The sequence below is a fragment of the Schistocerca serialis genome, chromosome 4, assembly GCF_023864345.2.
Source record: "Schistocerca serialis cubense isolate TAMUIC-IGC-003099 chromosome 4, iqSchSeri2.2, whole genome shotgun sequence".
Classification (NCBI taxonomy): domain Eukaryota; kingdom Metazoa; phylum Arthropoda; class Insecta; order Orthoptera; family Acrididae; genus Schistocerca; species Schistocerca serialis.
Genome location: NC_064641.1, coordinates 770,586,365 through 770,613,682, shown reverse-complemented (window position 1 = coordinate 770,613,682; position 27,318 = coordinate 770,586,365). Strand labels below are relative to the sequence as shown.

The 27,318-nt window shown below is 42.4% G+C and overlaps 1 protein-coding gene across 1 annotated transcript in view; it reads right to left on the bottom strand.

The window, feature by feature from the left end:
* The window catches only part of LOC126474756 (fibronectin type 3 and ankyrin repeat domains protein 1-like), a 165,248-nt gene that overhangs the window by 70,197 nt on the left and 67,733 nt on the right, over positions 1–27,318 (bottom strand). The window contains exon 5 of the mRNA XM_050102233.1: positions 9,211–9,438. Coding sequence (XP_049958190.1) covers positions 9,211–9,438 — 228 coding nt within the window. The remainder of the gene's footprint in view (positions 1–9,210; positions 9,439–27,318) is intronic.

Sequence of the window (27,318 nt, the reverse complement as noted above, 5' to 3'; positions counted from 1 at the left end):
TTGTACACGCCGTGACTTTTACATTGGACAGAAGATATTAGTATGTACACATTATTTATCCAACAGAGGAAAGAGTAGATGTAGTAAATTTGAGCTTCTATACGCAGGTCCATATCGAATTCGCAGCATTCCCCACCCCAATGTAGTACACGTCGAAACTTTGAGAACCAGAAAAAGTAAAGGCAATCACCATGTCTCCAATATTAAACCCTTTATTGAATGAACATACTTTATGATTTATCACACTGTAATGCCATTTTCTGATTTTTATATGACCACTAATGCAATTATATTTATATGAACAATTACTGATGATTATCATATTTTTTCTTGGCAAGTGCCCGGCAAGGTAAGGTTAGAGATCGCTTTTCTTGTCATTACACATCAGACCGTGCACATTTTTCCAGATAAACTTACATATTTTATGACCACTTATGCAATTTTATCTATGTGACTACTTACTGATGATTATCGTATTTTTTCTTGGCAAGTGCCCAGCAAGATAAGGTTAGCAGGTCGCTTTTCTTGTCGTTATATATCAGACCGTGCACATTTTCCATTTTTCGTGTATGTATGATTGTTTTCCAGTTTTGTTTGAATGCACTACGAAATCTTTAAGATATAACAAACACCAGTTGACTTTGACATTTTGCCTTATGATATCTCAACATCGTGACTATTTTACATTTTTTTTGCTACTACATTATGAGACTGTGTGTACATTTTTGCACCTGAACACTCTCTATGTTTTTGACATAATACGTTTTCTGTCATGCTATGCTGTATGCTTAATTATATCACTAGAAACCAGTTTTTATTTAATGGGTATATGATTTAAATGCAAGATATTAATCCTTATTCATCATTTTCAGAAAGCAATAATGTGTAAAAGAAATAACTTAAACAAACCACAGTGGATTACTATGAAATGGGAATTTGACCTTCGGATTGAACGAAAGAAAAAGGAATACCTTGTGATGAAGAGTAAATGGATCAGAATTAACAAGCATTAACAAGAATATACTATACACATCGTATGATAGCAGTCTAATTATTTTTCTTTCAGAATACGAGGCGATTGATGCAAACTGTCAGACACAACTACACATCTTAGTTTTAGTGATTAAATATGCTAGAAATAAGAAACTATATACTATGAATAGTTGTATGAAGTAAATGGTAATATGAATAATGAATAATGAAGTGTCTTTTTGCAGATGATAATGAATGATGATGAATAGTTATATGAAAAATATGCTAATATAAATAATGAAGTTTTTCTTTGCGGGTGATGATAGTAATGAAGTTATGGTAATATGAATAATGAAGTTTTTCTTTGCAGATGAGGATAATGATGAAGTTTTTATATTTACTGTTAGTTAAGAGATGCTATGTAGTTATTAAGTATTTGTTGCAGTTCGTTTTGACAGTATGTCTTATATCGCATGGTATAATGACTGAATGTTTTGGAAAGGACAGCTAGAATACATACATATTGAGTACACGTTTCATTACCTGTTAATTCGAAGTTCACTACTTTTCAGCATAATATGCGTTTCTTCTTTCAGCTTAATAATCCATTTTGTATTTTTTCCAGGAGAAGCTATTCGTGAAATTAATGTGCTATAAGCAGTTAGTTATTAAACCTGTTCTAGTACTTGCATTTTTTTACCCATTTGTGTGTGTCATTCATAAATGTGATAACATATACTCTGCTTGTTTCATAACCTTGCTACAGCTGACTCATGACGAGTGACGTTACTAATCCTTATTTGCAGCAATAAGTCAAAAGCAAATATTTTCATGCCCCAGCAATTAATTATCGATCCCAACGCAATGCATTGCTAGCACAAAAAAAGGTATTACCAGTTCCAAATAATGCTACTAGTTTAAGAGATATTTATAGTACTAAATATAATGCAGATTTGTCAGATGTATTGAATCTATTATATCTATGTATTATTGGACCACAGACCTTGAGTAATAGTTACAGTGTGTTACATTTTAAATATGTCCTATGTCACTTGAATGATGAGTTCTGAGTAATACTGAATGATGTTTTGTAATAATGCATAAATGCTATGCCAATAATTTCTGTAAATAATATTTTTGTTATACTCTATAAATGCTATGCCAATAATTAACTCTCATTTTGAATGATGACTTCTGAATAATACTGAATAATGTTTTATAAAACTATATGAATGCTTTGTAGCTGGCCAATGAATGCCACTGTTTCTTATAGTTTAAATTTGCCTTATGTCACTTACATGCTATTATATATGAATACCAGTAGCTTGATGCTACACTCGTTAACTCCTGTTTTGAATCATGACTTCTGAACAATGCATAAATATGTTTAGTAACTGGCCAATGAGTGCCAATGATTACTATAACTAGATGAATTATGTAAATGGTATGCCATTAATTAACTCTTGCTTTGAATGATCACTTCTGAATAATGCATAAAAATGGTTTGCAACTGGCCAATGAGTGCCAATATTTAGTGTAATCAGATGACTTATGAATAATGTTCTGTAATACTCCATACATAGTACAGAAATGTTTAGTAACTAGGCAATGAGTGCCAACAATTACTCAAATCGGTTGATAGACTAGTGTAATTCTCTATGATGATAAGCATAAGACTTAATGTCCTTCACCTCCTGACCTAATTACCAGAAATTACTGCAATATCCGTTTGTCCTGTCCATCCTCATGATCATGGAGCACTATATTTGGTTTTTGCACTAATTCTACGTTGGTGTACCTTACAAGAATGTGGTGTTGACACATCATGCTGTCCACCACCTTGAACGATGGAGATGTTATTATGGTCCCACTGTTTGGTGTACCTAATATACTACCAAAATGATAACATTAAATATTAATACAACATTTCAGTGTCTTGGCTACACTGATTAATACTTCAGGGAAGAGAACTTCAGATTGTCTCACTTGGTGTTGTGCTTCTGTAGAAAGATATGGACTTTCAGTGCAGCTACGTGCAACCTACTGTGCTACAACCATGATGCAATCCTTCCCTTTCCTTTCATAGTTCTTGTAAAATGGTAGAGATATATACAGTGCGTGTGCACTTTATGTCATTTATTAATATGTTTTGTACTCATTACGTATCCTAGTTCTTGTAAAATGGTAAAAAATATATACAGTGCATGTGCACTTTATGTCATTTGTTAATGTGTTTTGTACTCATTGCGTGTACATTTTGTCATTGCTTGATATGTTCTGTACTCAGTGCATGTGCACTCTATTTCATTTCATGTTCTGCACTTATATATATATACTCTGTGACTGTAATCTTAGTTAATTAAGTAGATTTTAGAAAATTTTGTTGCTCATGGCAAGTCCAATTGACTTCACCATCGCCGGCCGCGGTGGTCTCGCGGTTCTAGACGCGCAGTCCGGAACCGTGCGACTGCTACGGTCGCAGGTTCGAATCCTGCCTCGGGCATGGATGTGTGTGATGTCCTTAGGTTAGTTAGGTTTAAGTAGTTCTACGTTCTAGGGGACTGATGACCACAGCAGTTGAGTCCCATAGTGCTCAGAGCCATTTTTTTTTTTTGACTCACCATCGCTGCCAAATTTTTGCCCCCCCAGTGGAGGGCTATGTAAGAGGTCCGAGCGGATGTAATTTCGATGTATTGCTCATGCGCTGCCTGCGATATGCAAGGTCTCTGACCAGAGAGCAGTGATGACTTCAGCAGGAACTGTGTAGCTGTAGCAGTAAGTTGTTGCTAGTCTGGAGTCTGCTCTGGTCTGGTCTGGTGTATCGTGTTGGCTGGCCCAGTCGCGGTGCAGCGATGTCGGTGCCTGAGTATTATCGTATAAGGTAAAAAGCAGCCTCGCGCATATGTAGTAATGTTATCTCAAGTCGCATATAAATGTTTCAAAACTCTCGTAATAATAATCTTCCTCATAAAAAGTATCTTTTAACAACCATTCATTTCAATTCAAAGAATTTACTAATTTCTCCCATCCATGATCATCCCGATTATTGCAATAGAAAAATCAGTTGCTTCCTTTCATAAATGACAGATGGGTCGGCCAGCATTGCACAGAGCTGTGCCAGAAAAATTTATTGTAAGGCAGATATATCCGGCGACTTCATTGAGGTAAGAATTTTTCCTTTTTTATTCAGAATGATCTTTCAGGGCCATGACGCAGCACTGCTGTCGTCCAAAATTTACCAGGTTAAATTCACAGTGAATTATTGAAAAGTCTTAAGTGAGTGACAATTTAATTGAGAGGTTAGTTACATTGTTTTATTACCAGGTTACTGAATTTATTTTTTTATTGGGACGTTACACTGAATGTGAACGACATAATTATAATTTTTACTGTTGAGAGGTTTAGGAATTTTTCTGTTTTGATGTTACGCTAAATGTGAATGAATTTTGAGCTTAGATTACATCAGAAAGAATTTTGTGTGGAGGTTAAATGTGAAAAGAATTTTGTAAGGAGGTTAGAAATGAGAAAGAATTTTGTTTTGAGGTTACACTAAACCATAATAATTATCCATAATATTTATTTTATTTTGTGGGGAGGTTAAAAGCTATTATCCATACACACGGCTAAAGTGCTGAAGGTATCATGTTTCAGTAGTTAAGTACTCACTTTATGATAGAGGAAATTAATCCTCAAGGAAACTGGCCAGAAGTGACGATAAAGCTATGGATACCTAGTCAACACATATACTGAAATTGTCATTACTTTGGGCAAATAAAATGAAAGAAATATTGACATGGTCTTTAAAAAAGGAAAACGCATTATTGTAGCGATGAATGTTAACTGAAGGCTCTGGTACAGTATTAAGCATTAACGTTTCTATCTTTTACTAATAATTTTAGTGTTGTGCTTGCTGCGATCGTACCTTTTCAGTTTTTTGCATGTTCTGTTGAATGCTTTAGATGTTGTTTGTCGTATTTAGCGTGACAACACTTTGTATTTTTTTCCTGCTTTTGAAGTTAGTTTCTTTGATTTGCTGTGTTCTTTTTTCTCTTTGTTCTGAGGAGTTGTGGTTGATGGGTGTATGGCAAGTCTTTTCCTACGTTGTTTTTCCCAGAATGTGTAGTTATTCTTTACCGCTTAAAGCTAGTGGTGTTGCTGTGTAATGGTTATTGTAATTTATATTCGTTCCAGGCCAGTATATCGAGTTTCATTGGCAGAAATTATTAAATACAAATCACGCAAGTCAGTAGATGATTATGAATGGTTGATCTCCGCCACACTGTCACAGGAGTTATACGGGGAGAGCAGAATTTGTAGTAAAAGTCTACACTTCAATTCATCTCTTTCTCTCTAGGACGGTGACTTACTCGTCGAGCAGGATATAGGTCAAGTGATCTGTCAGCTGAAACTTTTCATAGTCTTCTTCTCTTAATCTACTGGATGTTACATTGATCGGAAGCGGTTCTAGGCGCTTCAGTCCGGAACCAAGCTGCTGCTACGGTCGCAGGCTCGAGTCGTGCCTCGGGCATGGGTGTGTGTGATGTCTTTAGGTTAAGTTAGGTTTAAGTAGTAGTCTAGGGGACTGATGACCTCAGATGTTAAGTCCCATAGTGCTTAGAGCCATTTGAACCATTGATCGGGAAGGCTAACGGCTATTGTAGGCACCAGACTATCGCCTGACATCGGATATTTTTACCTAATAAACACTTGAATGTCGTCTTGGCCATTTATCTGTTCAGAGGACGGCAGCCCAACATTTTCCAAACATGTGAGTGGATGGCTAGTGTACTGTGAGAGATAAGAGCAGCCTTTTCCTACCGCTGTAAAGGGGTAGGTAGAAGAAGCCAACATATACCAGCTGCCAGGGATAATGAAATGTGTGCTGGCCTTTTCAGACCATTAATTGGTGGACGGAAGTTAGATGATTTACATGGTAGGCTTCGTTAAAGGAACATGGCCAGCGATTCTCGCGATCACACTGAAGGAAGTAAGGAAGTATTTGGAGAGGAAAAAAATATATATGAGTCTCGAAAAAATTAGTGCGCTGCATTAAACATAGAGAAAGATCAGTGGAGAATGATTAGAGTAGTGTGACTTCGTTTCCATCTCCAGATCAGATAAAGCGTAGTTATTAAACAGGCTCTTTACAAACGGAGGAAATTTTTCGAGAACCGCTTCGCCCAGTGTCGATCCTTTGTCAAGAGCCAAAAAAAAATTTGAGAACCGAAGACAGAGCTGTTGCAACTGTCGTCGACCAACCAAGACAATTCTTCAGGAGAATAATGTCAGGAGCTTTATGCTGTCATCACGGGTAAACGTACAGATCTCAGACTGCAGGTAAGGGAAGGTCTTTCAAATCATTTTAGATCATCATGTTCATTCTTCTCATCGGGGGAAACCTCTTGTAAGATGATAGTGCCTGCACTCGCATGCTTGGAAATGTCTGACATGGGTCTGACAAAGACAACCCAAACTTAACTTATTCATTTATTACCCACAATATACAAGCCCAAAGCAATCTGACTGCTATACGTTGACAACATGACTTCCAATAATTAACACAAAAGAATGGCCCTGAATTGCAAGAAATCCTAACAATAATAAAAATCCAAAAAATATGAAATTAAAGAAATATGCAACTACCTCCAGCTCTCTTAACTGCCTAAACTCATTTTTGTCACGAATCCCGATAGTGGAAACCCCATTCTTTTTCATAAGTCACTTACCTCACAGGAAAAAAAATGAAATGATCGTATGGCATTGTTGGCCGGGCTTCGTAACTCGAACTACAGCAATTACAGCAAGTAGCAACAACAGCCAGCTAAATAAAAAGATTCCAACTTCTATAGACTCTGACTACTATGAGGTAGTCGGTTAGCAAAAGAAAGATTTTGTTGAAGAGCAAACAATGTATTTAGAAAATTTTACCTTATTCATATGACATACAGTTCCAAAATTATATGGTGGTCTGTAATTCCACTACCCAAATATTATCACCGACATTCATCGTCATACATTTCCTCTCACTTTACAGCGCATGTCCTACCAACACAGAGTCTTCACTAAGAATATCATGTCCATGCAGTTCCCTATCCATTCGCTAACAGCTAGTCCATCCAACCACAGAATCTCTTGCCGAGGGCGCAGAGCTCTGTCAGCGATATTAACACAATCTGTAGCGCTGCCAACATACAAATAGCCAGCTTACAACAATACCTGCACCACGATGTAACCAGACGACTATGACGAACAACCGACCCCTACTAATCGTCTCTTAACCACTCCAGTCACCTACAATGAGGTCACAGTCCTTGACTCTTGGGAAGTTGCCGGTCGCTGTATTCTTATCTGGCCCACACCTCACCACTTTCGACATTTGTGCCCGACAGCTGCTTCCGCTATTGTTTTACTGGGTACACATCAGAGGACAGATAAAGAAGTTAAGCTAAAGTGGTATTATTTGGGGGTACCGTCAGTAACGAATTAAAAATAGCTATGATAACTCTGACACAGGAATGTACACTGTGACTGGGACATCCCAGTACTCTAGATGAAAATAATATTTTAGTGTAATTATATATAAAAAGCTGCACATCCAATGAAAATATATGTGCAGGAACTTCCCTCACATAGAAATCTATGCGTGTCCCAGCCCTCCTTGACATACTATGGAGAATCTCAGGAGTTATGCCCCGATAGGGTTCTCCATTTCTTCGTTAGTCTTGTACGGATATTGAACCACATGGGACTTGATTATTCTCCAAAATGAGTTGACTTTCGTGGTAAGGTTCAGGCTTTGTGATGGCCAATTCAATGAGGTTGGAGATGTTTCTCATACAAACCCAGTCCAGTGGCCTCAGAATTGTTCATTAGGGAACTCGCACACCTAAAAAACAAAGTGTCGGAGCTGTGTACTGCTGTAACCACACAGGATCTATGATTCCTTGCCTTCATGTAATGACGACGTTTGGTACATGTCCAGATAAGAATTACCATTCGTGTACCCTTCAAAAGATAAGGTCTGAAGATGTATTTCTATGACATCCAAGCTCATATCATAACACAAGATCACAAAACCACATTACCGCTGTATGAGCTCTGATACAGTGCACATTCATCAGAATATAACACTCTTGAATAAGGCACAGCATTTGGGAATAGTGCCAACAAAGGAATGAGAGACTGCAACTTGCTACTCCATGTCAGATAATTCATTTACAAGTAGCTTTCTAAATCCTTTCATTTTCAGATCTTTATTAATGTGGTCAGACATTCTTGAGGGTGGATATCGAAGTTCAGCTGGTCTATATCGAATACGTTTCATTGGAGATTGCTCTGTTGATTGAGCGACGCAGGCACACATTTCCTCTGGCGTTTTTTATGTCCACTCAGTATCCTGTATTTGACACTTTCTGTTGTTGTTGTTGTGGTCTTCAGTCGTGAGACTGGTTTGATGCAGCTCTCCATGCTACTCTATCCGGTGCAAGCTTCTTCATCTCCCAGTACCTACTGTAAACTTACATCCTTCTGAATCTGCTTAGTGTATTCATCTCTTGGTCTCTCTCTCTACGATTTTTACCCTTCACACTGCCCTCCAATACTAAATTGGTCATCCCTTGATGCCTCAGAACATGTCCTACCAACCGATCCCTTCTTCTAGTCAAGTTGTGCCACAAACTCCTTTTCTCCCCAATTCTATTCAATACCTCCTCATTAGTTATGTGATCTACCCATCTGATCTTCAGCATTCTTCTGTAGCACCACATTTAGAAAGCTTCTATTCTCTTCCTGTCCAAACTATTTATCGTCCATGTTCCACTTCCATACATGGCTACACTTCATACAAAGACTTTAAGAAACGACTTCCTGACGCTTAAATCTATACTCGCTGTTAACAAATTTCTCTTCTTCAGAAATGCATTTCCTGTAACGAAAGCAAATTTCACCCAAACAAGCAGGGTAACATCTTGTGGTGGGACCTTGACAATGCATTCTCACAACTCTCGTGCACCAATAAAGACACTACTAATGGTACCTCGACAGTGTACCAGTGTTCGCTCACATCAGCCATGGCTTCACAGCTGAATCAATGCACTATCGAAACAAAACAGTACAATACTGACAACAATGCTGTTCTTGAGCTTCAAAGCAGGGATACCAATAAAACAAGTAATAGTTTTTCCAGGTGCACAAGTTGACAGAAAGCAAGATGCCGCATCAGTTGCTGGCAGGACGTACCAGTCCTTGGTATCCCAGCTGGCGCCACGCTCCAGCAGCATGGTGCAGACGTCAAGGTGCCCCTGTGCAGCAGCCAGCATGAGCGGCGTGCGGCCGGCGCCGCCGCCCGCCCTGTCCGCGTCTGCGCCCGCAGCCAGCAGCAGTGACACGGTGAGCGCGTCGCCACGCAGCGACGCTTGCGCCAGCGGCGAGACACCACCGCGTGACATCAGCTCTGCTGCACTGGGCCTGCCGACAACAAAACAGTACCTGTTACCCTCCCCTGTACTCAATAGGTGCTTGCAGGCAGCAGCTGTGACACAGTGAGTGCCTCGCCACACAACGACACTTCATCAGTGGTGATACATTGGCATGTGACATCAGCGCTGTTGTACTGGGCCTGCCAACAACAACAGTGCTTGTTATTCTCCCCTCTACTCAACAGGTGCTTGCAGCCAGCAGCAGTGACACAGTGAGCATATCACCATGTCGCCGCTTGTGCCAGTGGCGAGACAGCAGGACATTACCTTAGTAGTGGGACAAAGCGGTTTCTGGAACAATTTTAATATGAAATTAATTATGCAAATTAATTAATTGATCAATTAATTACCCAACACCCCACATTTATGTCATGGGCTTTCCTCAGCTGGCACATAGGTCCCTCTCAGGTAATTCCCAGCCCCCTCCTATGGCCTCTCTCCCCTCTCCTTCCCTCATCTCCTCACTCCTCCCCTCAGCCCTGCCCCCTCTCCCCCCCTCCCCCCCCCCCCTTGGTGTCTCAGGACGAAACAGAAAACTGACCGGTCACATCCAGATACCTCCATTCTAGTCCAGTGCCATCTACTGGGTGTATTGTGTACCTGAAGAGCTGGCCAGCTGAGAAACTTCTGACCACCCCGTGCATTCCTGCTGCCTGCTGCGACACACTGCGAGGGAGCACAAGCAGCTGGGATGTGTACATCGGGACCATGCCTGACATAGATTCCTCACTTTAAAAATATCCGAGATAGCGATATTGTTTTGTCAATACATCTCGAATTTGTCACATGAAATATAGATTCCACCCATTTATACGAGTTATTTTCGGAGATAGAAGAAATAGGACCAAATACACGTTTTCACTTCGCTAAAAGTATCGTTACAGCTTGTAAATATCTGTACAACCCTATGGCGTGGCTACATTTCCAGTAAATATTCTCAGTTAGAAAAATATCTTTTTTACCTGTCACATCCTGCATCACAGGATTAGAATATTTAACTAATTTTTGGCTCATGATAAAGTGCTAAGAGCATATTCTACCTCTTGCTTCCTCAGTTTCAAACTCTCTCCTAAAGAAACCAACTGCTTGGCCACATATGAAGTCTCTCAATGTAACAACATAGAGAAGTTGTAAATATCAGGATTATACTATGTATCTCTTTATAAATTTGATATTTTCTTTTTCGATTGTCAGTCTTCTGACTGGTTTGATGTGGCCTGCCACGAATTCCTCTTCTGTGCGAACCTCTTCATCTCAGAGTAGCACTCGCAACCTACGTCCTCAATTATTTGCTGGATGTATTCCAATCTCTGTCTTCCTTTACAGTTTTTGCCCTCTACAGCTCCCTCTAGTACCATGGAAGTCATCCCCTCATGTCTTAACAGATGCCCTATCATACTGTGCGTTCTCCTTATCAGTGTTTTCCACATACTCATTTCCTCTCCAATTCTGCGTAGAACCTCCTTATTCCTTACCCTATCAGTCCACCTAATTTTCAACATTCGTCTGTAGCACCACATCACAAATACTTCTATCCTCTTCTGTTCCGGTATTCCCACAGTCCATGTTTCACTACCATATAATGCTGTACTCAAAATGTACATTCTCAGAAATTTCTTCCTCAAATTAAGGCCGATATTTGATATTAGTAGACTTCTCTTGGCCAGGAATGCCTTTTTTCCCATAGCTAGTCTGCTTTTGATGTCCTCCTGGCTCCGTCCACCACTGGTCATTTTACTGCCTAGGTAGCAGAATTCCTTAACTTCATCTAAAATATGGCTGTAAGCACTATGGGACTTAACATCTGAGGTCATCAGTCCCCTAGATTTAGAACTACCTAAACCTAACTAATCTAAGGACATCATACACATCCATGCCTGAGGCAGGATTCGAACCTGTGACCACAGCAGCAGTGCAGTTCTGGACTGAAAGGCCCAGAACCGCTCGGTCACAGTGGCCGGCCTAACTTTATCTACTTTGTGACTATCAATCCTGACATTAAGTTTCTCGCCGTTCTCATTTATCCCACTTCTCATTACCGTCTTCCTTCGATTTACTCTCAATCCATTCTGCGTACTCATTAGAGTGTTCATTCCGTTTGGCAGATCATGTAATTCTTCTTCACTTTCACTCAGGATAGCAATGTCATCAGCAAATAGTATCATTGATATCCTTTCACCTTGAATTTTAATTCCACTCCTGAACCTTTCTTTTATTTCCATCATTGCTTTCTCGATGTACAGATGGAACAGTAGGGGTGAAAGGCTACATCCTTGTCTCACACCCTTTTTAATACGAGCACTTCATTCTTGGTTGTCCACTCTTATTATCAGTCTTGACTGTTGTACATATTGTATATAACCTGTCTCTCCCTATAGTTTACCCCTACTTTTTCAGAATTTCTAACATCTTTCACCATTTTACATTGTCGAATACTTTTTTCAGGTCAACAAATCCTATGAACGAGTCTTGATTTTTCTTTAGTCTTACTTCCATTATTAACTGCGACATCAGAATTGCCTCTCTCGTGCCTATACTTTTCCTAAAGCCAAACTGATTGTTATCTAGCGCTTCCTCAACTTTCTTTTCCATTCTTCTGTATATTATTTTTGTAAGCAACTTGGATGCATGAGCTGTTAAACTTATTGTGCTACAATTCTCTCATTTGTCAGCTCTTGCCGTCTTTGGAATTGTGTTGTTGATGCTTTTCTGAAAGTCAGATGGTATGTCACCAGACTCATACATTCTGCACACCAAAGTGAATAGTCGTTTTGTTTCCACTTCCCACAATGATTTTAGAAATTCTGATGAACTGTTATCTATCCCTTCTGCCTTATTTGATCTTCAGTCCTCCAAAGCTCTCTTAAATTCTGATTCTAATACTGGGTCCCCTATCTCTTCTAAATCGACTCCTGTTGTTTCTTGTATCACATCAGAGAAATTTTCCCCCTCATAGAGGCTTTCAATGTATTCATTCCACCTATTCGCTCTCTCCTCCGCATTTAACAGTGGAATTTGCATTGCAATTTTAGTGTAACCACCATTGCTTTTAATGTCACCGAATGTTGTTTTGACTTTTCTGTATGCTGATTCTGTCCTTCCGAGAATCATTTCTTTTTCGATTTCTTCACATTTCGGTTGGGATGGAGCAGCACTGAGGTACAGCAGTGCTAGGACATGCCAGGACCGCCGGCGGCACACAGGCACTGCTGGATCGAAGGGCTGTAGTTGCGAGGGCCACAACCTCGTTGTCCACTGGACGCAGGACGTTTGAGTTGAGTGCACATTAACCGAGTAGTGAAACCTCAAGTATTTTGAGATCACGGCGTTTGTTCACACGTCGCTGCTCGCACGGTCGCTGGGACAAAGAGCAGTGAGTGGACTGTTTGGAATTGGCGAAATTAATTAGCCATCCTCCATTTCTTATTATTAATAATTGAATTCCTTGTGTTATTATCTGTGAAGTTCAACCAGCGGTATTTTTTTGCCTAGCGGCCTTTAATGCCCCAGTTACCTGCCCCGGAGGTTGGCGTATTTTTGCGGCAGTGTACCTTTCCTCCCCCTGCCGCTGCTGTCTGGTAAGGCATGTAGCTCGACAGCTTCCTTGATTGTGGTTCGAATATTTTGTTTCTTATGGACTACTTTGGTCAAAGTGGTTCCTTTTGCTTCTGGATGTTCTAAACACCGGACTCTGAATACGCGGTGCTGTCCGCCAGTTTCACCTTGCCTGGGTTATTCCATCATTGTATTGGTTATCAGACGTTAGGTAGAATTGGCAAGAGCTTTGGTCTGCCTTTAAACTGTCACTAGTTTGAGTTGCCACCCGGTTAAGTGAATACAGCACAATTTGAATTTCTTGTCAATATGGCCTTCAGCTATGAATACAATTGCTCTTAAGAATTTTTAATTAGATATTGTCTCTTAATAGTGAAATTTTGATGATTGTCTTCTTTTTAAATATTTTGGTATCTCTTGGAGAAGTTTAACTGGTTCTTAAGAATTTGCTATCCAGGCCTTCAGCCGCCATTTGTTTTTTTGAGTTATTATTATTGGGGCCTTCAGCCAACAAATAATTTGAAGTTCTAGCCAATAAGGCCTTCAGCTGTGAGTGCAACTTGCTTAAGATTTTTTTAAATTAGACATTGTGTCTTAGCAGTCAAATTGAATAATTGTTCCTTATCATCAACTTTATTTGCAATTGTTTCCAAATAAAGTGTACTTGATTTTAAAAATAAAAACTGAGCAACCAACGGTAACTGATTGCAGCCCCATCCACACCGAATCCTGCCTTTCCCTAAGCATCAGTTCTCAGTGGTAGCAGAGCATGGTTATGATTGTAATATTGCCATTATAGTTACTGTTTGGTTCGAATTGTAACACTGTCAGGGTTACACGATATTGGTCTTTGCAATTTTGTTGTTTCAGGTGACCAATTCTAATGGCGGTCAGGCAGTGCCCATAGATCGGCCTCTTGTGGAAGGACCACCTCATTTATGAGCTGGCGATAAGGTGCCAGCTTACTGAGGGTAGTGTCCCGGACTTAGCCTCTCATTTGAGTGCTACAGTTCTTCAGCCAGTTGACATCACGCCATATGTTGTGGGTGATATAGAAGCAGCCACTGAGTTTTTGTTTAAGGCTATTAGGGGTCTCGAGGACACCATTGGTTTTTGGAGGGCACTCAACCTAGTGGCAGTCAGTTGACAGGGTGCGGGCACAGTTAATACAGTTAACCAACCGGATAGCGGATTTAAGGACATTAAAGTTAGAGAATCGTTACAAGGAATCCAGCGCTGAATTGGGGTCCTTGATTAATGAATTGCAGTTTAAGGTTACATGTTTAGAGCTTGATGGGAAGAGGACTGGGGAGCAGGATTTACTGTCTTCAGGGTGGCGCGCAAGCCAGCCAGAGAATAATGCACTTACATCTAAATTGCCTAATCCTCTGGCCCATCTATTCTGGGACATCATAGAATTAGTTATAAACCGACTCCAGCAAATTGAAAGGTTATTATGGTTGTTGGTTCGCCTTGAGCAACACGCTGATGCCTTTGGCGTTTCGCATCAAGTAGTTTTGTCGCTCTTGTATCCATTAGCTAGAGGCGAATTGAAGACTCTTGTATCTAGAGCCATGGCAGATGTGTTTTCCTTGCAGTGGTTGAGGGAGCTTGTAATTAACGAAAAATTGACCATGGGAGTTCGCAAACAGCTCGAGTGTCGCTGTATTTGTCCGATGCAGCAAGACAAAGAGGAGTTACATCAATGTGTGGACAGAGTCAAGACGGCCTGCTTGGCCTTGTTAGTCGACTTGCCAGAACAGGAGTTAGTTTCTACTGCCCTGAGGAGAATGCGAGCGGCGAATAAGTCACACTTTGTTTTTCATGGTCGTCTCTCCACCTGGGAAGAACTTCGTACCGACGTTGTAGCGATATGTGCATAACCGCTCGCGGACGATCCATGCCGTGAAGTTAAGGTGCAGCCCGCGGGTGTTATCATGGAGAACTCTGGGTTCTCTATATTGGCTGAGTCTGCTAAAAGGAAACCGCGGCGTTGCTTCAAGTGCGATCGGACAGGTCATTTAGTTCGTTCTTGCGTTCAACTGCGCGCACCCAGAGCCAATAAATGTCGCTGGGCTGGGCAGCGACCTTGGTGTGCCCGTGTCGTTGCTCGATCATCACCTCCCCTGCCTTATATTTGTTTTCGAGTAGATGGCGAACCTATTTGTGCCCTTTTGGATTCTGGTAGCTCCTTTTCGTTGTTGAGCTTGGAATGGTTTCTTGAATTTGGTCATCTTACACGACTTAGGTCGGTCACTTCTTCGGTGCAGATATGTCGGATTGCCAATGGGCAGGTGTTGCCTCTGTATGGATGGGTCCGAGGGAGTATCTCGGTTGGGAATTTCTCCTGGCCCTTGTCTTTGGCCTTGGTTAAGAAGCTGCCTGTCGATTTGATTTTGGGATGTGATTTTTTTCAGTAAAACTGATCTTGTCCTGGATTATTCCGGGTACACCTTCTTCTTTAAGTTCGCTTCTGCTCAGAAGTTTGGGTTCTGTGAATGTGCTAAGTGTAAGGTGCATCGAAATACCGGCATGCTGGCTGTTGATGCTAAGGTTAATGAGTTTGATCTCATCCGTCTGTTTTCACAGCAGGCCTCTGAACTAGAGGATTTGTTGCAGAGGTTCCCCGAGCTTCTCTGTGATAAACTGGGGGTTACTAATGTTCTTGACTACCATATTCGTCTGTCTGACCATACTCCAGTCAGGCAGTCCCAATATCGTCTCTCACCACCTAAGATGAACATACTAAGAGGAAAGATCTCTAAAATAATCAAGGAGTTATTAGGCCTTCTACATGTGCCTATGCTTCCCCCATATTCCTTGTTCCTAAGGATCAGGAGTGGGATTTTCGGCCTGTTGTTGACTACCGGCGGCTGAACGCCAAGGTTGCCCTCGAATCAGTTCCTACCTGATCTCCATAACTCTTTTACATGGTTTGCCAGCGCTAATTGGTTCACTGAGCTCGATCTGAATCAAGCCTATTATCAGATTCCCTTAGCCGAAGAACGTAAACACATTACAGCATTTTGTACTGATTGGAATCTGTTTGAGTTTAACAGGGTTCCCTTTGGTTTGGCTACTGGCGCAGCCGTTCTTACTCGTTTGCTGGATTATTCTTGGAGACTTGAAATTAGTCTGTGTTTATAATTACTTGGACGACTTGGTGATTTATAGCCGTTCTTTTCAGGAGCATTTGGAGCATACCCAGCAAGTTTTTGCTGGGTTGCAGGAGGTCGATTTGACTATTAAACCAAGTAAGGTGACATTAGCCAGGGCCGGCCGCGGTGGTCTAGCGGTTCTAGGCGCTCAGTCCGGAACCGCGCGACTGCTACGGTCGCAGGTTCGAATCCTGCCTCGGGCATGGATGTGTGTGATGTCCTTAGGTTAGTTAGGTTTAGGTAGTTCTAAGTTCCAGGGGACTGATGACCTCAGATGTTAAGTCCCATAGTACTCAGAGCCATTAGCCAGGCAGCAGGTATCCTTTTTAGGTCACCTAGTATTAGGCGAGAGCATTCGCATTGACCAGGAGCGGAGTAAGGCATTGAGAACTCTCCCGCTGTCTGCTGATAAACGCGAGATTGCCAGGTTCCTAGGCATGGCGAATTATTTTAGGCGTTTTGTCCCTACTTTTGCTCAGTTGGCGGCTCCTTTAAGTGAATTGCGTCGAGAATGGGTGCGTTTTGAATGGGGACTTGCCCAAGAGGCCGCGTTTGAGCACATTAAGGCAGCTATAGCCAACCCTCCGGTTTTCGGAGTGCCTGATTTTGATAAAAATTTATTGTACAAACTGTGCATCTAATGCGGGAATTTCGGCAGTCCTCCTACAGGAGTTCGAGGGTCAAAGGCAGCCATTAGCGTATGCGTCTCGTTGGTTACCCAGTGACAAACTTAAACATTCCGTTTACGAATGTGAGGCATGGGCTGTCTTGTTCGCGCTGGAGAAGTATCCCTTTTATCTCGAGCATAGATTATTTCAGCTAGAAATCGACAATCAAGCATTAAGCTGGGTACTAGCCAGGCCGCGTAAAACTGGCCATATCGCCAGGTGGGCAGTGCGCATTTCAGCGTTTCCATTCCAGGTTAAATACCTTAAGGGGACTGAGAATGTGCTCGCGGACATCCTCAGACGTATGTTCACAGAACATCCATCTAGTGAGTGTGCCCAAGAAATGGAGGAAGGAAATCTTAGTTGTGTCTTGTAGGCGGTATTCCTCATTTGTTTAGTGACGTTGCCGACCATCAGGATCAGGACCTCACTTGGGGACCGGTTAAGGAACGCCTGTCAGCGGGGGAACCTTTGGATGGATACGTCACCAGGAAAGGCATTTTGTGTAAATGAGTGGGACATGCGAAGGAGTTGAAGATCTGTCTACCAGCCACCCTGGTACGCCCAGTTTTCCATTACCTTCACAACTCGTTGATTGGCGGACATTTAGGATCCTCTAATACCTTGCAGAAAATTAAGGAGCATTTGACTTGGCCGTCTATGGACCGAGACGTTAGAGAGATGGTTTCTCGGTGTCGGTTGTGTCGTGTGGCCAAGCCTAAGAGCGCTCTTCAACAGGGCTTCTTGAGTTCTGAGCGCGAATCCTGCCCCATGGACAAACTCTATATCTGTTATGTCAGGCTCTTAGCTCACACCAAAAGAGCCCATCGGTACGTATAGGTTATTATTGACGCGTTTTCGAGGTTTACCTGGCTTCTACTACTGCGCATTTAACTAACGTATTTAGTGTTTTTGGACCCCCTAAGCAAATCGTTAGTGATAATGCACCGGCCTTTCTTTCGGCTCCCTTCAAGGCTTCCTGTTTTCAAAGCGGCGTAAAGCACGTGACTACCTCTCTGTATTACCCGCAAGGGCTCTTTCGTGGAGAGGGTCAGTCGTAATCTCAAACCTACACTGATTATCTTCCATCAGAAGACGCGCAGTAAGTAGGATTCTAGTCTCCCTTGGCGTAGTTTTGCCTTCAGTATCGCCAGCCACGAGGCTTTGAAGACTACTCCGGTTTCCTTGATCTTTGGTTATCCTGTTAATTCCCACCTTCCGAAATTATGGGATTTCAGGATCTAATCCCTGCGGATATTACCCCTCAAATCGTCAAAGAAAACTGGAATTTTGCCAGGCGCAATATAATCAGGGTCCACAACAAACATGCTGACCGTTACAACCGTAGTCGACGTAGGGGTAAACCAGGAAAACAGATGTATGTTCGTAATTTTCCCGGGAGGGAGGTGCGTGTTGGAAACCTTGATAAGTTCACTCCCCGTTTCCTGGGTCCCTCAACTATTATGCGTATTTTAGGCTCAGTTAATCTACTGGCTAAGGACAACCGCACTGGTAAGCAATACCGGGTCTATCTTAATCAGATTAATTTTGGTTAGACCACTTGTTGGGTTACCCCCAGCTTAGTGTTTGAGGGGGGAGGGGGGGGTTAGCTGTGTTGCGGCTCGTGTTGATGCCATTGGTATGTTGGCATCGTGCAATAGGGATAGTGGCATCTCGTTTTCTTCCTGTGTTTACTTGCGCCACTATGTTTGCTAGCATTGTCTGTCCGCAAGTGGCAGCAGCAGCAGTTGTCGGTATCTAGTACGGTGGTACTATCTTTGGAAGGACGTCAAGTGTTTTTCCGGGTTGAAGCATGTCGTGGGAGTTCAGTTGGGACGTAGCAGCACTGAGTTCCGGCAGTGCGAGGACATGCCGGGACCGCTGGTGGCATCCAGGCCTTGAGCCGCCAAATTGTTTTTTTGAGCTATTACTACTGGGGCCTTCAGCTGACAAATAATTGTAATTTCTGCTCAAAACGCCTTCAGCCGTGAGTGCCACTTGCTTAAGATTTTTTAAAATTAGACATTGTGTCTTAACAATCGAATTGAATAATTGTTCCCTATTGTCAACTTTATTTGCAATTTTTTCCAAATAAAGTGCGTGTGATTTTAAAAATAAAAACTGAGCAACCAATGGTAACTGATTGTAGCTCCGTCCACACCGAATCCTTCCTTTCCCTAGGTATTATGTCTCAACACGAAACATTTATTTTCTGCGAATCCTCATTGATTTTGTTCACAATTTTCATGTGGTACTACTTTCCTGTAGACTACAGCATCATCGGCAAACAGTCTAATGCCGCTGTCAGTACCATCAACCAGATCGTTTATGTAAATCGTAAAAAGCAGCGGACCTATTACGCTGCCCTGTGGCATATCTGATGTTAAGTTTGTTTCTATTGAAATCTCCCCGTTCAGTTTGACATACTGCGCTCTGCCTGTTAGAAAACTTTCTATCCAACCGCACATGTCATCGGATAGACCATAAGCTCGTACTTTTTGGAGCAAGCGACAGTGCAGAACTGAGTCGAACTCCTTTTCGAAAGTCGAGGAATATGGCATCAACCTGAGAGCCAGTATCGAGAGCCTGTTGTATGTCATGTACAAAGAGGGCCAACTGTATCTCGCGTGACCGCTGTTTCCTAAAACGTGCTGGTTTCTGCGGATGAGATTCTCAGAGTCTAGATAGGTCATTATGTCTGAACACAAAATATTTTCCATGATTCTACAACAAATAGATGTCAGTGAAATTGGCCAGTAATTATGTGCATCCAACTTTCTACCCTTTTTAGAGATTGCTATGACCTGGGCATTCTTCCAGTCCCGTGGAACTTTTCGCTGTTCCGGTGATCTCTGATAGATGATGGATAAGAATGGTGCTATATTTGTAGCATAGTCAACATAAAATCTTACGGTAATACCGTCTGGGCCAGATGTCTTTGTGGCGTCTAAGGATCTTAACTGATTTACATTCCCAGATACACTAAACATTGCCGGCCGAAGTGGCCGTGCGGTTCTAGGCGCTGCAGTCTGGAACCGCGAGACCGCTACGGTCGCAGGTTCGAATCCTGCCTCGGGCATGGATGTGTGTGAGGTCCTTAGGTTAGTTAGGTTTAACTAGTTCTAAGTTCTAGGGGACTAATGACCTCAGAAGTTGAGTCCCATAGTGCTCAGAGCCAGCCAGCCACTAAACATTATGTCAGCCAGCCATGCGTTTGTTCGATAATTGAAAGGGGGAATGGTGCTGTAGTCCTCTACCATAAACGAGTTTTTGAACGCTAGGTTTAGAATTTCGGCCTTCTGTTTATTATCATCCGTTAAATTACCCGTGCCGTCAGCTAGAGAAGGTACTGAATAATTTGTAGCGTTCATATATTTTACGTACGACCGAAATTTTTTACGGCTATTTTTAGAATCTGCAGATAAAATATTGCTTTTAAATTCGTTAAAAGAATCTTTCATTTCGCATAATTTCTGTTTGTCAGCGGGGCAGTGACTACGTTTAAAACGACTGTACAAAATTCTCTGCTTTCTCAGCAATTCCCTAATATGTCTGTTGAACAAAGGTGGATCATTTCCCTCCCTATATTTTTGCTAGGCACATATTTCTTTAACACGTGGTGGACTACACCTTTAAATTCTCACCAAAGATGCTCAATATCTTTGTGTCCCACGGTGAATACATGGAGCTGACCATGAAGATATTCTTTAATAACACTTTCATTTGCTTTCCCAAACAAGAAAACTCTACGCTCTTTCTTTGTTTTTTTTTTACAGCTTCCACTGACATAGAAGCCACAACGACATTATGGTCGCTAATACCTTCTTCTAGATTAACTTCCTCAAAAAGATCACCAACTTCACACGAGTCTTTTCTTCTGCTTCTTGTGATAAACGTGTAATTTTACCAGTCAATGGACGCCAGATAAAGCCTCCACCTATAACTAATGGATAATTTGAATATTTATTTCCTACTTACTCAAGACTTTCCCTGAAACGTTCTGCGACGTTTGTTGCAGCTGCTGGTGGTCTATAAAAACATCCTAATACAATGGTCACTACTTGTCTGATTGACAGCTTTATACAGACTAGTTCATAGTCCGACCCAGTATCGATCTCAACTGCGTTTAAATAGCTTTTAACTGCAATGAACACACCAACGCACATAGCATCAGTCCTATCCTTCCTAAACATTGTCCAATCCAAGTTCCAAATTTCACTGCTGTTTATGTCTGGTTTCAACCAGCTTTCGGTACCTAATACAATATTGGCATTACTACTGTTTATTTCGGAGAGTAACTCGGGGATCTTGCTACAGACACTTTGACAATTTACTAACATGAGATTTAGCATATTTAAATCCTTTGGAATGACCTGTTTAGGCGAACTAACAGTTTTTACAGTTGGCACACCCACATCAGTGTCATGAACTGGTAATTTTCGGGCCAACGGTTTGTTTCCCATGGAGAGGAACCTAATCTAAAACACCCTCATCTGCACGCCACAAATACTGTGCTACCCATGTAGCTGCTTCCTGTGTATAGTCCTACAACCTTCCACCCCATAGCGTAGGTCGAGGAATCTACAACCATTTTCGTCACAGAGTTGACATAGCCTCTGGTTTAGATTCTCCACTCGACTCCAAACCAGAGGACCCCGGTCTACCCTGGGTACGATGCAGCAGATCGTCAGCTTGGTTTCCACTCCTCGAGAGATGGAGGCCGCCTTCGCCAATTTGGCCAGCCGTCGAAAGGACCCAAGGATTTCCTCGGAACCCCGACGACTGGCATCGTTGGTGCCCCGACATGTGCAACAATATGCAGCTGGCTGCACCCCACACGCTCGATAGCCACTGGAAGAGCCTCTTCCACAACCCGGACAAGGCCCCCCAGTAAGCACACTGAGTGAACATTGGACTTGTTCCCCGTCCTAGCAGCTGTGTTCCTGAGGGTCTCCATGACCCATCTAATACTGGAGCTCCCAATAACTAACAAACCCCTATCCCCACGTGCCTGTCCACACCTTGCTGAAGGAGCGGCCACTATCCTGGCAGAAGGTGCATTCTGATCTGGCTCATGGCTCAGCCTCCCCCCCCCCCCCCTCCCTCCCTCCCCAGCATCAGATAGCACACTGAATCTATTAGCAAAGTGCATGGGATTTGGCAGGAGCCTGCGTCCCCCATGCAGCCTTGCCTTCGCCTTGAGGCTCGAGAGCTCGACACAGTCCGCCACCCACACTGAGGTGAGAGTGGGCCAGCCGGCTCAGTCTCACCTGAGATCAGCTCAGAGAGCTGTGACATCCACCCCCCCCCCCCCCCTGCACATTTAGTACAGCAGAGGCTGCCCCAGGCACCCCATCCCCACCCACCTCAAGGTGGCACTCTGGAGCCTGCTGACTGTCGTCAACAAAGCTTCAATCTGCGTTTGGACTGTGGCCAACTTCTCCTGCATCCGCACACAACAGACACAGACCCTATCCATCTAGCTAATACTTGCTATAAGAAACTTAAGGAAACCTGCTGCCACACAAGATTAACAGCTACACTCTAGTTGGCAGAAAGGACACTCAACAATGAAGAATAATAAAAATGTATGGTAGAAGATAGATCTGGTGCTTATTTTCCTGCTAGGAGCTATGCAGTGGATACTAAAGAAAAAAAACAGTGACCTACAGCAAAACTGCTAGGGGCTATATTATTAAAGAATTAAACAGTACGCTACGGTAAACTACACCTAATGATTATCCCTCGTATTTATAATGTAAACAAACGTTTACGTACACGCAAAAATGACCTAATAAAACTATAAAAACTGCCACCTTCAATGTATCGAGTTCAAGTGAGACTAATAAATGTAAATACTGAATATTGTACACTGACAGATGCAGGTACAAAACAAAACCTTTAGCTAACAATAAGAGTTCAGAATGTAAAGCACAAATACGAACTCTACTTTAAAGCAACCGGTGGGCTTACAGTACAAGCCCACAGCAAGCTAAGGAATTTACGAAGACGGCGAGGTGAGTTTTAGCTTTCTGCTAACTGAACCGTATGTAAGAAGGGCTCAGAAGTTGTATTATAACACAGATTTACTCAGATATTGTAGTGTAACACTAATTTACCACGTATTTTACGTTTGCGTAACTGTTAACGCTCGCAGGTTTCGCTAGTCAAACGTATACAAGTATGGTTAGGATTCACTGTCAGTATCACTTTTCCTAATAGCGATGGAGTTAGGCTATCTACACATTTCTAGCACTTCAGCCGTAGTGCGTAATTTACGATTATGACTGCCCATCTCTCCCTGTGTGGCTGGAAGCCACAACGCATTCTCACATTCGTATGATAAAGTTGGAGATTGAAAGCTCTCCCCACATTGTCTTTAATCAACCCTCCCTACAACACTGCCGTCGATTAATTTGTCACTGACCAGAAGAAGGAGACTACTATACCCGCTACATTCCACGTCTCGTGAAGGAACAGAGCGAGCCGAGTCCGTAACTTCTGTTCAGCAAGGACTGTTCTGCACAAATCTTGCTCACGGCACCCATCCAATTGCACGAGATCTCTCCAGATGCGCGCATGTCGAGAAGGTTGACACCGTTATCGGTATATAGTAGATATGAGTGTGTTGTGATGATGTAACAGACAGTTAAGAAGAAACATGTGGTTTATGCATAATGGAGCTCCAGATGGACGGAGTTTAAAGCATTTTATGTAAATCACTGTGCTATCAATTCTAAAGTATTTTCTTAATGTCTGTGGTCAGTACCAACAAGGTATTGGAAAGAGAGAAACGATCGTAGAACATAAACACATGCACTCCTAAAGCTACATGGTTCTGCATTTAAACGCACTATAATGTTTAAGCCATGTGGTTTCCATAATATCAGTCAAGCGAATGCAATGCTCATAATATTCTAATGCAGGACATGTTCGTCCAGCATCTGACATACATTCATCTGCAAGTTTTCTATCACACTTACTACAGTGACAAGCTTTAAGATGAAGAAACTACTTCCTTCTACACCAAAGAAAAACACAGTCTTTGTGATAAATGCACACTACAGCTTTCGGGAGGTGTATATTGTCCATTCTTCACATCCAGCCACAGTTCACGAATTATACTATGCTTGCATCAGTCCTATAAAATGATCGTCAGCAACAAAGAATGCCTATTATAAGGAAACAGCAAACGCATAGCAGCGGTGTTTCACATGTGAAATTACGCACCATGCTGTTCTAACTCGATAAACAAGACATCTCTCAAACAAATGTATACATAGAATTTGCAGGTATCTCACAAACATCTGCCACTAACTTAAAATCACCGTAGTTATGAAACTGAAGACTTGATTTAAGTCGCAGATGCAGTAGGGGAATGGAGAACGTTGCATAAATCTTCTTTCGTCTAGAGGAGGTTGCTGAAACAGTTTTTCCATCGATGGACATGTTTCATCACACATGTGTTGGAAGTCTTCTACTGACTGCTGTATAGAGAGGTTTGCTGTTAATGATCGCAAGTAGATAGTGCTCTAAGTCACGCACAGAATATGCAGTTGTATATGAGTCGAACACTGATACACCCCGAGAGGACAACAGAAAAATGCTTAAATGCGCGATAAATGACTTGTAGCAACATCTCCCTCTCTAGTATGCATCATCAGTCTACCATTAAATCACACTCAGTCATTCCATTTATTGTTTGTTATCTTCTCTTACGGTACTGCCACCTCGTTTTCTTATTCCCTTTACTGGCGTCACTAACTTACTTGCCCGTGAGTGACAGCAGCAGCGCTTCTCGATAAGTGCACTGTTGTACCATCTCTCGAGAAACCGATAATATTTCTGGCTCGTCCTGTGTCCAAAAGTCAGTTGGAGACGGACCAGCAGTGCAGTCGGGCACGGAGCAGCAGTCGGGGACGAAGGAGCATCAAGCACGGAGCACCAGTGAGGTGCGGACAGCCAGTGCTTGCCGACCGCTGGGGACACACATGTACTGTCCAACGGAAGGAGACTGGAGCGGCAACGACCGTTGGTTGGTCGTTCGGTCGGTCATCCCATCGCCGACGTGTATTTGATCTTTTGACCGTTTCCTGGTGTTGGGCAGTCGGTCGGTTGGGGAAGAGCAGCGAGGATGTCTGCGTGGCACGTTGTCAGGCCGGAGGCGCTGGCGGCGTGCATGGGCAGTTGGCGTTGTGAGGCGCTTCTTGCTAGGTTTACGAAGTTCGTCGCCCACCGACCTGGACACTATAGTTGACTGCTCACTTAACCTACTAGCAAGCTTCAACTGCTATCACATCTCTTCGTTTGATCCTGGCTGTCACTTTCTGGGAGATTCCCGTGAGCAACAATGTGTGTGCATTGAAGTCGGCTAGAATTGCAGCCGTCTTCCTGTGCGGTGTTTAACTTAACTCATTCCTTCATTAATGAAGTGTACCAGCGGTATCTTCTGCCTTGAGGCCGTTGACGTTCCGGTGACCTGCCCTGGTCGTTGGTGTAGTTTTTGGCAGTGTATTTTCCTCGTTGTGTTGATGCTGTCCAGCACGGCGTGTACTTTGAGAGCTGAGGTGTTGTTGGTAGTTTTGGGCATTTATTCTGACTTGGTTGGATTAGGCACCAGTATCCAGAACATTGTGCTATTCACATCTTGTTGTCGTTTTGCTGGTCGGGTGGAGAAGAAGTGATCTTGTTGGTTGGTTTGTTAGCTGCCTTTCGGTTGGGTTGCCTTCCGATTAAGAGATTGTCGGTCTGCCTGCCTGTCTCACCTAAACGTGCGTTAGTGTTACCTTCCCAGGCCGACCCTTGGAACCTTCTGAGCGCTGCTCCTTGTGTTTTACATAGTGATTTCCTTTTTAGTCTTAAGTACTCGGTGTAGCCTTCAGCCGAGTTTTAATCTCCCTTAAATTAAAAATTAAAAATCTTTGTCTTGTTCTTAAGTTATTAGAGTGTTATTTTTTAGTATGAGGCCTTCAGGCGTGTTTTACACGAAATATTTTAAGATAAGGCCTTCAGCCTTTTCAAATTGAAAGCTCTTCTTCCTAGGCCTTAAGCCGTTAAATTGTTTTGTCGATATACGGCCTTCAGCCGAGTTTTCACCCTATTAAGATTAAACATTGAAAATCTTTGGCTCGGCCCTAAGCTGTTCTTGATTAATGTGTGGCCTTGAGCCGAGTTCTATGGAAAAAGTTTAAGCTAAGGCTTTCAGCCTATTTATATTGAAGCTAAAAAAAAATTTTTTTGAAGAAATGAAACCTCCAGAAGAACTCCTGCACTTCAATTCCTTGCTTAGATCTTGTGCCTTGCATTTTCGATGTGGCCTTCAGCTGATCTAAATTAAATCAAAGGAGGTCTTTCGTTAAAACCTTGAGAGTTTTTGATTCTTGCTTGTGTGATTGTATTTTTTAACATATAAAGTTGAGTCTAACTGATAGTAACTTATTTTGACCCCTTTCCACAAATATAACCGCTCTGTCCTGCTAGCCTCAGGGATTTCACACACCTCGTTACTGCCCTATTTCAACCGATCGCTTCATCCAATTTCTGTCATCCTTTAATACAGATGCAAGTCAGTTTAGAGGCAGATGGTTCTGTTTTCCAGGAAAGCAACAAAGACGGCAGTCAATCTGCATGTACCACTATTACCTCAACAGATATACAGTAGAATGTTGTTAAAAAAATGCAGCAACTGTTCTGTAAGGTATTTTTTTTAGCTGAAACCACATGTTTGTGATTGGTAGAGAGTACATAGGAGCACATTGTAAATACTGTTTGTTAGGGTTTAAAACACCTAAACACTTCTGCACACCAAGCGAGGTGGCGCAGTGGTTAGCACACTGGACTCGCATTCGGAAGGACGACGGTTCAATCCCGCGTCCGGCTATCCTGATTAAGGTTTTCCGTGATTTCCCTAAATCGCTCCATGAAAATGCTGGGATGGTTCCTTTGAAAGGGCATGGCCGAATTCCCTCCCCGTCCTTCCCTAATCCGATGAGACCGATGGCCTCGCTGTCTGGTCTCCTCCCCCAAAAACAACACACACAACACTTCTGCACAGGATCAAACACGTGACCTATTCTGTAATTGCATATTGCACTCCCCCAGATGGGATGGTAACACAACTCTCCTTAGCTGAGGACACGATGAAAATCTAGAAGGTGATTGCCAATAACTTTGGAATCACACTTGGGCTTGTGAACCGATAAATTTATCACTCTATATTTGGTTGTCATCCACGTTAGACATACTATTACAGCCGTCTTATCGCTGTCGACGAAAAATGATCCCGATGCTTCCATGTCAACTTCTTGTTGTTTTCCTCTTTCCGCCACATACTCGTCCCCTTCAAGTACTCCCTCATTGCTTCTCAATTTCCCTGCATTTCGGCATATTTTCCCTCGATTTATACGTATTTTCCGTCAAGTGTCGTAATTTTATCGATTTTATGTCACTTCTGCCCATGCGCCCATATCGACACTTCTTGCCATGCAT